The sequence below is a fragment of the Tribolium castaneum genome, chromosome 9, assembly GCF_031307605.1.
Source record: "Tribolium castaneum strain GA2 chromosome 9, icTriCast1.1, whole genome shotgun sequence".
Lineage (NCBI taxonomy): Eukaryota > Metazoa > Arthropoda > Insecta > Coleoptera > Tenebrionidae > Tribolium > Tribolium castaneum.
In genome coordinates, this window is record NC_087402.1 from 5626668 (window position 1) to 5638048 (window position 11381).

Sequence of the window (11381 nt, forward strand, 5' to 3'; positions counted from 1 at the left end):
ACATGTTGAACTAGACTTTGTAAATAATGCACAAATACCATCAATCGGAATTTTATCAAATTGCGATACAAAGCATCGAATGCTAGACAAAGCCTTTCGCATGATCGAATGTGTTAAACAAGTAATTGTGTAAAATTCAGTTTCTCGTATTTCCCGGAATGTCTTCCATCATACGGTTCACACATTTGTCATTTTGTAAAGTTTCGTCGCAAACAAACCCTTCCTAATCTCGCACATGTTTAAACTAGCCGATTATAAATGACTCCGACTCGAAGAAAAATCGCTTAAATAGAGCGGATGTGACTTGACGAATGTCACACAATGAATTCGATCTGAATCTTGCTACATTAATAAATCTGAAATAAACGCCACCACTAATGCGTCATTCCACCCTCTCGTCACAGAACAACTTTTTTACATAACATTAATTCAAATTAATCCCTTCTGCCTACCAGTCACCAATGCATTACCTTAATTTTGATTTATTTTGCAAGTTTTGTGGCGCAGCCTTGCACGATCAATCCGAGCACAAAAAATAAAATTTTGCAAAATAAGGAACGATTTATGCTGTTATTACTATAACAATATAATAATACAAGTTGCATGTAAAGTAATACTTTGGCCTCAATTTCGAAAATCCATAATGCAGCCGGCGACACAAAAATTATTAAGTTAAACTAAGTGAAATAATTACACCAATTTATCAGCATGTTTGCTTCAAACTACTAGAATAAAACCAAAAACTCCAGCGATCTTCCGTTTATTTCAATAAACCCAACCGAGCGATAATTTTTAAAGTCATTTATTCACACAGTCTTACCTAGACATTTTTACAACGAGCGCGGTATTATGTTCGACTTAAAACGAATACTAAAATTCTGTTTAAACATCTCCGAGACGGATTTTATGCTCGTCGTAATTTGTTTGATGTTTGCTTTCATCGGTGTCAATATTCCAGTGTTGTAATTTTCTACCGCCACCTTCAACTTCCTCTTAATTTAACGCATCAATCTAAATAAACAACCTATCGCTTATCAAATTCTGCGACAGGTAAAACAAGGGTCTCTTCCGGCGAAATGTTCGTATTTCATTGGACACCCCCGGTTTATTATTAATTTAACTTTTTTAGATAATGTGAAATGTGGTCGATTTCCGATTAGATATAATTACTAGTGGATTTTCATAATCACAAGCATCATAAATTTAATGCTGTTTAATTTAATAATTAATTTTGTACCACGGTAACACATAATAATTGTTTTCGACACACTGAAGGAACTGAAGCAAATTTCCGGTAACTTCTTAATTTATCGGTCACTTGTCTGTGCTGAGGCACACAATTTAGACACTGCATTATTGTCAAAAGAGAATACCATCCATCACAATATCCTCCGAACTGGCTATATTATGTTACCCCTTTGTTTACGGAACAATCTCAGTTTCAGTCTACAAGCAGGGCTTGTTTTCCTGCCATATTCTTAAAATAATAGATATAAAAACGTTTCCTTTGCGTACAAAAATAGAGCGAATTGTTGTCTCCAATTCACTTAGTGGAGCCAGAAATAGTTGAGCAAACAATTACCGTGCGAATAATGTATTCATTCTCACATAATAATTTCGAAAATAAACAAACGCGGTGTAACCTGACGTACAATTCTCTTTTCATTAAAAACTAACTGTTGAGCTTACACAGCCATTGAAAACTCAGACGATTGGGGTAATTTTTTCAGCTCCTGTTATTTGTTGTATGGACGAGCTTTTACACAACTGACAAGCTGAAAAAGCTATCGATTAACCACGTCGCTTCCATTAACTGACAATTCCGGTTTTTGCGTAACGAAGATTTATCAGGACGTGAAATTACGAATGAAGGTGTCAAGATATTTGTTTATTAACCAGAAGATGCTAACTCAATCACACTGCTATAAACAAATATTTTATTTAATGATTACGTCTTCGTGTCGAGACTAGAAATTTGTCTTTGATCGACCCCCCGATGTAAATTATGAAATAGTTCTGGAACGAACTTTGCACGATAATAAAGTTGTTTTTCACCGCGAGTCGATCGTTCATCATGCTCGCCAAGAAAGCAGACGTTGTGCTAGTCCTTCTGATTCAAATTATCCTCATTGTGCTATTTTTTATTTTCACCACTTATGATGATAAATACGAATCCAATGCCTACCCGAGTGAGTATTAAACCAAATTTAATGTTTTTCCCAAACCCGATAACCAATCCTAAAACTTTGCATTTCAATGGAAGACAATAGCAAAATATTTTTAACGCGGAGCTAAGAGGCCAGTTCTTTATTTGTGTGAGAATAGCGCGGAAATGCGTCGCTTTTGTGACTATCACATTTGCAACCGCTCATCAACAAATTCAAACAATCCCACGATCGAAAAAATCCAGCGATTCAAGTTGGCCCTAATTACGTTCTTCTTCCAACTGACCATTGCGGTGATTTTCCTAAATTTCGCTGAATACTCTGACGAGGCAGATGCTTCCGATCCCCGCAATTCCTTCGGCCCCGTTTTTGGCGGTTTTAAAAAGCGGAAATTGTTCGGCGACTACAAACGTGAAACGCCAAAGTGTGGTGAAAACCAATGCGTAATATATTTTTCAGTGTTTCAGGACATTCACGTGATGATTTTTATCGGGTTTGGATTCCTTATGACATTTTTACGACGATATGGTTACAGTGCAGTGGGTTTTAATTTTTTATTGGGCGCTTTGATTATCCAATGGGCTTTGCTTTGTCAGGGCTTTTACCAGCTCAATGAGAATAATAAAATGAAGCTCGGAATTGGAAGGTGAATTTGATCCTCTTTTTATAATTCGATTCGGAATTCGTGTTTGTTTTGATTGCAGTTTATACAAAGCTGATATTGCCGCGGCCACTGTGCTCATTTCCATGGGGGCGGTTTTGGGGCGCACCTCTTACATGCAGCTCCTGATCATGGGAATTGTCGAAATCGCCGTTTTTTCGGCCAATTCTTTTCTAGGATCGAACATATTTCAGGTAAATTTGTTTCAATATTTTAAAAATGACGTCGGTTGTTCGGCCGGAAAGTTCGCCTAATTCCACCCGAGAGAGCGTTTTCAAACTTTGTGCCTGATATAAACTACAACAATAACACTTCTGTACGCTCATACACACCACTCTTATTATTAGTGTTCAGTTACCAACAGAACAGATGACACTTTCAGCAAGGCACAAACGAGCCATGACAAAAACGGGGGAATTAGCGACCGACAATTTCATATCCGACTCCAATCTCTGGGAACATCCGGCCAAGAATAAACAGCAAGACCTTTTAATACGCCTATATAAAAATGTTAATTTTTAAATACGATTATGCTGCGTTATTAAGCTGTTGTCTGAGTTAAACGTCCACATGGTAATCAGTTATTACAATAGAACAATTAATTCAATCCCAGTTTCAATGAAGCGCAGCATGAGATCGCTACAAGCTACAACACTGCATTGTTAAACACAATAAAATTTTGAAACAACTTACGAAACAATTTAAAAACACTAAATGTTTCTAAATTTGCTTCCAACAAATTTCATTAAAGTTTAACCCTTTCAACATCATGAATTACAATAACGTTCCAAACGTAAGAGCAATTAACAAAACTGAAACCTAACATACATAAATTATTCCAAGCTAAAATGAAAATATTATTTACATTTTAAAGTTAAATATATTACGTATAAAATGAGGAGCCCGTTTTGAAAACACGTTGTTTCATTTTTTGTCGAAAACAGTATGATGTCTTGCAAATTAGAACTACCCATTTACCTAATCACAAGCATAAAAACTCGTCAAAAACTAACTAAAAGGCATATATTTTGTAATTCTCTTATTTTTAAAAGCCTCTCAGCATTTAAAGATGAGAAAAAATCATTGCTTAGAAACCAAAAGATGAGTGTGTATACTCAAACTTAATAATGATAATAATAATAATAATAATAATAATAATAATAAGAAGAAGAAGAAGAAGAAGAAGAAGAAGAAGAAGAAGAAGAAGAAGAAAAAGAAGAAGAAGAAGAAGATGATGATGATAATAAAGAGAAAAGAAATAAAAAATATTTAATTGTAATACTCCCATGAAACATTGGGAAAAACTGTTGATTGCATTATTCGATTCTATTTGATTTGATGATATAATAATAATTAAGTAATAAAATGGTGATCATCATGTTAAGACAACTGCTTTTAAAGCACTAAAAATTAAGAGTTTCTACAAATATTTTCTTTGTCACTTTGTGTACTGTAATGTAATTTTACATATTTTATTCTTCGACACTGTAAAAATTTCCGGTTTTTCTCCTTTGTAAGACAGTTTTGAACACTGTTTGGTATTTCGTAAGATTATTTTTAACAGATTTAAAGCAATTTTAAGCCTTGTTGAATCTAATTCGAAAAATTAAAAATAAAGCGTCTGATTTACACAAACTCGTCGAATAATCGTAGATTGTTTAACAAGTAAGGAAAAGCGATGATTATCTAGTGAGTGAAAACAGTTTTCACTTTTCTTGTGCGTTGAACACGGACTTTTTTCGTGTACTTCACTTCACGAAAATTATAATTTTAAATTTAATTAAAAATTTAATTAACATATAACCATCAATTTATTTCGCAAAAATCTTACAAATTTTACAAATTAGACGCCATAAACCTTTATTGACAAAAAGCTAATAAAAAAAGTAATGATGCAATAAAATATAAGGTGTTGCATTTGAAAAAATCGAGTTTTGCCATTTGTAATTTATCATTTTTAGAAAATCATAGTAGGTTATCATAGTTTCAGTTGTACACTTAAGATTTATGTTAATAAAGTGAATGAATAAAATAAGTGTTGCTAAGAAGAAAAGTTCCACTTTTCTAAATTATTTTGGGTTAAACAATGTTAATAATTTCTATTTATTATTAAAAGTTTTACCTTCAATAATAATTACTATTCAAAATATTACTGTTTTTGTATCTTATAGTAGTAAGTGCAGTTAAACTTCGATAACTCTAATAGGCAGTTGCCAGCAAAATAATTCCAGTTATTCGTTTATCAAAAATAACGCCAAAAAAAGATTTGAATATTTTAATAAGCGGTTAATCAGCATAAGAAAAATACACTCTTCAACAAAAAAAGTAATACGGAAATAAATAATAGGTTGCACAGTACGGTGCAAAAAATATGTTTTATTATTTCTTATATTATTCTAATAATAAACCGTACTTAAATGTTTATTGTGCACAAAAATTATCTTAGACTCAAAATATGAATGGTGGAATTTCGGCCCAAAGAGTTTCGAAATATCAAAGGATTCGACTTAATAAAGTTCGACTGTACATATTAGAACAATTACTAATGACGTAATTCTTTTCTTTCCTGATGTTCAAAAAATAAGCACTGTTAACTAAATTATGGCGTTCTAATTTCCGGCAAACCGAGCACTACTTGTAAATAAATGAATGGATAAATTTTGCAAACAACCGGCAAATCGCAGTGTTATTTCAAATTATACGTATCCATCCAAATGGCGAGTGTCAATTTAAAATAACGCAAATAATGCCGCATTCATCCGTGTATTATCATCGCAAGTCATAAATCCCTTCCAATTCGCAGATCAGCTATTCATCCTCTTGTCTGCAATCGCATCACTGTATGTGGTGCATGTTGAATTTGTTTATTTCTAGGTAGCGGACGCTGGAGGATCGATGTTTGTCCATGCATTTGGTGCCTATTTCGGCTTGGCCGTTAGTTACGTAATTGAACTAAAAAAAGCGAAAACAATCACTGATAACGGCCTCGAAGAATCGAGATACACGTCCGATCTTTTCGCAATGATTGGTATAATCCAACGTCACATAAAACACCAGTGACTTATGTTCTTCCAGGAACAATCTTTCTTTGGCTTTATTGGCCCAGTTTCAACGCCGTTGAGCTAACAGGAGACGGCCAGCAAAGGGCCGTTATGAATACTTATCTATCTCTGGCTTCCTGCTGTGTCACGACTTTCGCCGTCTCGCTCATCTTCAGCAAAAACCACAAGTTCGACATGGTGCACGTGCAAAACTCCACGCTCGCAGGTAGCAAAAAGATGACAAATTCACAATGTAAAAAAATTCCAAAGGTGGTGTGGCCGTCGGCACGACCGCCAACCTCATGCTGCAACCCTTCGGTGCTGTGCTCATTGGGGCCGTCGCAGGCGTCGTCTCGGTGGCGGGTTACGCCAAGCTTACAGTGAGTTGCTCATATCTTGAGCGACTTAGCAAACAATGAATTCCAGCCTTGGTTGAGTTCAAACTTCGGAATTAGAGATACTTGTGGCGTTCATAACCTTCACGGCATTCCTGGAGTATTAGCGGGTCTAATTGGGGCATTCATGGCCGGAATAGCTTCAGAAGCCACCTACTGTAAAACTCTATACGAGATATACCCAGCCAGAGCGAGCCCAAATATGACAGCAACTGCCGAATACACCTTCCTGAAGCCGGGACTCGGGCGAGACGAGGCCCAACAAGCCGGTTACCAAACACTAGCTCTTGTAGTTACGGTTACTCTAGCGGTCGCATCCGGGTTACTTACAGGTAATAACCGGCAAAGAATTACCGAATTGTGATTCCATAACTCAGGGATGCTTGTAATGTGGGAAAACTTTCTACCACTGAAAGAGGAATGTTTCGACGATCGACACGCGTGGCATTTGCCGAGAAAAAAGGCCGAAATTGGGTCAATGGTCACGTTTAAACCCATGATTAAAAATAATTACTACAGTGTGTTTGAAAGGGTATTGTAGAAAATTGTTGTTTCACTCCCTAGATTCCGGCTAGACTGACCCTCTCTAATTGTACTGCACTTACCCTCAATTTATTTTCCCGCACTTTCAAATTATGTAAATATGTGCAAATTACGCAACTATTTGGCTTTGTAGTTACGGCTCTAGTGCCATATGGCAGATTTATTTGCGATTTGATTTAATTATCCCCGATAAAAAAAATTCGTAACAATTTCAATAATTTTTATTCATTGTTGTTACAATACAATTTGCAGGACTTATTCTAAAGTTGACAAAAGTTGGGACAATTTCAAGCGAGAGCTTTCATAACGACGCCACCTCTTGGATACTCCCGGAACAGAACGTGAAAGCTCGGCAGGACCCGCTGGGGTGCCACTACGACAACCCCAGTTTTGAACTTCCAGCCCCGACTGCAGATGTCTATAGTTAACACAATTTTGTAATAATTTCAAATAAAATAAATTAGTCCACTTTATTGCGATACAACATTCCGACTGAATTCCGCTCCAAGTCTCTGATAATTTCAACAGTTTCCCGGTCAAGAACCCACTCGTTATCGTCCATCCCGATACCGTGATCTCCAAGCACCAAACGATCAGAATCAACACTTTGTGCTAACTTATACCGACGATAAATCACAAGTCCAATCACAAAAACAATGACAACAGCAAAGAAAATTAAAAGCGTGATCACCCAGATATTGTAACTGTTATGCTTGATATTATTCGTATTATGCGTATTATTAGTAGTGTGAGTATTATTCCCTAAAATTTCAAAATAATTCCAAGTGCTATATTGAGCGTAACCGGCCAAAGAAAGGGCCCGGACACGGGCCGAATACTTCCCGGGTGATACTTTCAGTATTAAAAACCCTTGATTATCAAATTGTTTGCTCGTGATACACGTAAGAACCGAAACAGTGTCAGAGTTTTTACTGTATTCAACATTATAAGCTAAAATAACCGAATTGGCAAATTCTGGTTGTGTCCAGCTGATGTTTGCTTCGCTTTTGTTGACTTGAATACTCAGAGAAGAGACAATATCAGCACTATTTTTCTTCAGGGTCCTTTCGGACACCATTTCTGGGCCCCCACAGTGTTCGGTATCATTTTCAGACACCTTACTGTTACAAGCCCTCACGTAAAAAGTATACATCGTGAAGTGTTCTAGACCATAAACTGGCAAAGTCACTGTGTAATTATCCGTCGCGTTGAGGATAAATTCTTGACCGTCCTTAATCGTACTGTTGAAAGTAACAGATCTCTTGTGGATCCTAAAACTCTTCGGAGGCTCACTTTTGGGGGTTTCGTCAACGGTGTAGACGGTTTTGTCATTGCAATAGTGATCCCCATCCTGGCCTATGCACACGTTTTGGTGGAGAAACATCTGTAATATGTCTTTTTTCATGCAAGTACAGCCAGTCTCGACAAACGGGTGCCGGCAGTAATTCCTCTGGAGGATCATTGGCGCGTAATCTTTCTGCACGTAAATTGCCAGTTTGTAGTAAGACAGTTCGCCGTTAATGTAGTTTGGAATTTTCCAAATCAGTTCGATCATCGTGTCGCTTTTGGCCTCCGCTTCCAGTTCTCTGGGTTCGGTTGGGTCTCCCGGAGGCGTAGCAAAGTAGTACACCGGTGTCTGTACATTTTCAAACGATGACAAGAAATGCGTCTTGATGTAATAGGTGTAATTAGAGAACGCGTACAAATTTTTAAGTGTTACGGAAGCGTTTGTGACGAAAACACTCAACCAAGAGTCTCCATCAACCTCACCAACTTCGTCTTTCATTTTCAAAAAATCAACGTTACCGAACGTGTAAGTGTAATAAATGGTGTAACCAAGGATTGTCCTGTTACCTTCTTTCTTCCATGACAGTGTAATATTGGTCGAATTAACTGATTCGATGGAAACAGTCATGTCTTTAGTAATGCAGGCCGCTTGATGCCCGTTTTTAAATTTGAAGGGCTTATGTTTACTGGCAATTTTTGTAACATCGAAAAACTTGTCGACATAATACGGACAAAGATGCGGATTGTCTTGAAATATTACCGTCCCGTTCTTTATATTGAGCTTGAATTTTCCGCCGAATAATTGTTGCAAATTCTGATTTTTCGTCACGTAGAAGGAGTAGTACCTGCTCCACAACTGGTCGCCTTTGATTGTCCTCAACTTGTCGAAAAATTGTAACGATGTGAGTTTATGTGACCGCGTTATTTTCAAATATTTTGAAATTGAAACGATTTTTCCCAAAGTTCGTTCCAAGTCACTGAGGCTTACGCTTCCCACAAGGGACAGTTCTAAAGAACCGTTAATGTGGGTACAATTAACCATTTGTTCGAGCTCAAAATGATTGACAATCTTCATGCCTTCACATATTTTTTTCGACGAATTTCTAGAGTCGGCGTTTTTGGGTGATTCTGGAACACACATGTTTCTGAAAGTTGTCCAAGAACCGTTTTTAGAAATACAGTTTTGTGGTTCGATGCATTTTCCAGAATAATTATCAACGATTCTGTAAAGTATTTCGTAATAGAGCGAAAAAGGAAATTTGTTAAATACTTGTTTTCGGGACAATTTTCAAGACAAGTGCCACTATTGTTAAAATATTTGCATTCAAGGCAATGATTCGGGGAGTAGTCTTGAGTGCAGCCAATGCAAGAAGAGTCACACTTTGTTTTAGACGTTTTTTGGCAGGTGTAAGAGTTCCAACAAAACCCTATAAAGAACAAGTCACATCTAATATTGAAAAATTACCAACACACCCCTGCACTCAGTTGGACAGTTCTCTTCATTGCAAGTTGCAGTTTCGTTGTAATGGACAACTGGAACTCCCAAGGCGGTCCAATTAACAGTGTTTACGTAGCAAAGCTGAGGACAGTTGGCAATTTTTACATTTCCATTGTCAATGCTTTGTAACTTTTGTAACCCAATCTACAAAAACATTGACAAGACCTGCTATAAAAACCGTTGAAGCGCTTCTTGTACCTCATAAAAACTAACGTACCTCCTCTAGATTTGGCAAGTCATAGACCACAAGAGAATGTCCAAGAAACAATGAACTCCCCTTAATACTGACAAGCTTCGGAAATATTAAATCTAATGATGTCAAACCCATCACTCGATAAATAAGCAAATACTCAGTAATCTCAACCAGTTTAGCAAAACTGATGTTAATATAATCAGTAGCATCAAAATTTTCCATAAGAACAATTTGCAAGGCACCGTCTATTACTCGACAATCACTAAATTCGGAAATGTGACTAGGAGTATTTCTAACATCCACCGATTTGCACACTTTGCTTTCAACTCCTAGAATAATTGATAAAATGGTAAGAAAAAATGTACAAGACATGGTGACGGTTTGAGAGACGAGACGAAACTGAATATTCAAATAAAATCCTGATCAAGTCAATTAAAAGCATATTTATGGACAGTGCAATGTCAAATGCACACCTACTGGGGTCGAAATGAACACAGGTCAAATCGTGTCAATTGGATTATTTTTGCATTTTTATTACATTAACGTTTTGTATTCAATTAATAACCCACAGAGCCTTATTGTAGACATCTAGTTAAAGTGCAGAGGAGACGACTTTCAACGATTCAAAATTTATTTAGTACCCACCTACGTAATATCACAGTGATTTTTTTTAATTTCTCCCGTAAACTTGTCAAAATAAAAAATTCACAATAAGTAATATTTTTCATACTTGCATAAAACTCAGTGTATTGAAGATAATTAGATAAACATTCAAAAAATTAAACACAAACCAACTACATATTATTACTGTATTGTGCAGTAAATATTTCAATCTTTTATCGAATTACAGCTTAAAAAAAATAAAACATTACCAAAAGACACATACTCGTATCGCACTATTTACTTCAAGTCTTCTGTTGTGTATTTTTTTAATTAAATTCCGTTGAATTACACCCAATGATTTTGGCGACTTTGTAATTCTCGTACGCAATAATTTAGGTAGTTTTTGTTAACATTTGTGTGACTGCGTCTTCAAATTTGATCTTTTTTTATTTTTTATTCCTATTTCAAAGTGAATTTACACAATTAGAAACTAGGTACTAGTGTTTTTTTGAGGAGTATGAGGAATACAAGTAAATATAAGTAGATGAAAGTAAAGCAATTTTGAATTTGCCACGCAAGACTAAGACAAAAAGTTGGTGACTTTCACGGTGTGCTTTCTGTCCAGCAATTGGAAGCCTTAAGTAAGTGGTTTTTAGTTAACTTTTGCATTTTGGCGATATTTCAAATTTTTATAAGTCAGTAATTTTGCAAAATAGATAAACAGCAATAATTTTTAAGTAATTTCTTCAATTAACCAACAAAATATCACAGCTAGGTCATCTTTTTGCTAGTAGTTTAAACCGAGTCACGTAAACTCTGTAGTCAGTCAAGCGTTCGTTGTTGAAATTTAGAACTGCTGGCGCTAGATGCCGATACCAAGCTTATATGGAGACGCTCCAAACATTTTTTGCATTTCTCTGCGCAACATTAAAACGCTTCAGTTTTTTGAAAAATATTTATTTGTACAACGTTTACAAAATATATTTCAGGTGATA

The 11381-nt window shown here is 36.0% G+C and overlaps 3 protein-coding genes across 6 annotated transcripts in view; 2 read left to right on the forward strand and 1 right to left on the reverse strand.

The window, feature by feature from the left end:
• Positions 1-2001: 2001 nt before the first annotated feature.
• On the forward strand, positions 2002-7278 carry Rh50. 4 transcript variants are annotated; one of them, XM_015979598.2, is made up of 9 exons: positions 2223-2576; positions 2625-2811; positions 2870-3020; positions 5701-5854; positions 5902-6093; positions 6138-6247; positions 6294-6594; positions 6640-6794; positions 7058-7278. In XM_015979598.2, exons 1-9 carry the CDS (start codon positions 2333-2335, stop codon positions 7067-7069), a joined length of 1506 nt encoding a protein of 501 aa, XP_015835084.1. In that variant the 5' UTR covers positions 2223-2332; the 3' UTR covers positions 7070-7278. The 4 variants fall into 4 exon arrangements, with proteins under 4 accessions (XP_015835085.1, XP_015835086.1, XP_015835084.1 ...); XM_015979599.2 differs by lacking the exons at positions 2223-2576; positions 6640-6794 and adding an exon at positions 2002-2189; XM_015979600.2 differs by lacking the exons at positions 2223-2576; positions 6640-6794 and adding an exon at positions 2050-2189 and having other exon boundaries at positions 2633-2811.
• On the reverse strand, positions 7009-10193 carry LOC103312742 (insulin-like receptor). Its single transcript, XM_008194174.3, has 4 exons — positions 9808-10193; positions 9566-9734; positions 9363-9519; positions 7009-9315 (listed from the first exon to the last, which is right to left on the reverse strand). Exons 1-4 carry the CDS (start codon positions 10153-10155, stop codon positions 7266-7268), a joined length of 2724 nt encoding a protein of 907 aa, XP_008192396.1. The 5' UTR covers positions 10156-10193; the 3' UTR covers positions 7009-7265.
• An 811-nt stretch (positions 10194-11004) lies between these two features.
• Positions 11005-11381, forward strand: part of cin (cinnamon) — a 33963-nt gene continuing 33586 nt past the window's right edge. The window contains exon 1 of the mRNA XM_064359180.1: positions 11005-11027. The gene's annotated coding sequence lies outside the window, so the exon portion shown is untranslated. The remainder of the gene's footprint in view (positions 11028-11381) is intronic.

What these genes read in the sequence shown, in the direction of transcription:
- Rh50 (XM_015979597.2), top strand. Translation starts at nt 2,333, where the DNA reads ATGCGTCGCTTTTGTGACTATCACATTTGCAACCGCTCATCAACAAAT. An exon ending in CGATCTTTTCGCAATGATTG is followed by an intron (nt 5,855 to 5,901) that starts GTATAATCCAAC and finishes ATGTTCTTCCAG; the next exon opens with GAACAATCTTTCTTTGGCTT. An exon ending in CGCATCCGGGTTACTTACAG is followed by an intron (nt 6,595 to 7,057) that starts GTAATAACCGGC and finishes TACAATTTGCAG; the next exon opens with GACTTATTCTAAAGTTGACA.
- LOC103312742 (XM_008194174.3), bottom strand. Translation starts at nt 10,155, where the DNA reads ATGTCTTGTACATTTTTTCTTACCATTTTATCAATTATTCTAGGAGTT. An exon ending in ACTTGCCAAATCTAGAGGAG is followed by an intron (nt 9,735 to 9,807) that starts GTACGTTAGTTT and finishes ATGTTTTTGTAG; the next exon opens with ATTGGGTTACAAAAGTTACA. An exon ending in GAAAATTGTCCCGAAAACAA is followed by an intron (nt 9,316 to 9,362) that starts GTATTTAACAAA and finishes AATACTTTACAG; the next exon opens with AATCGTTGATAATTATTCTG.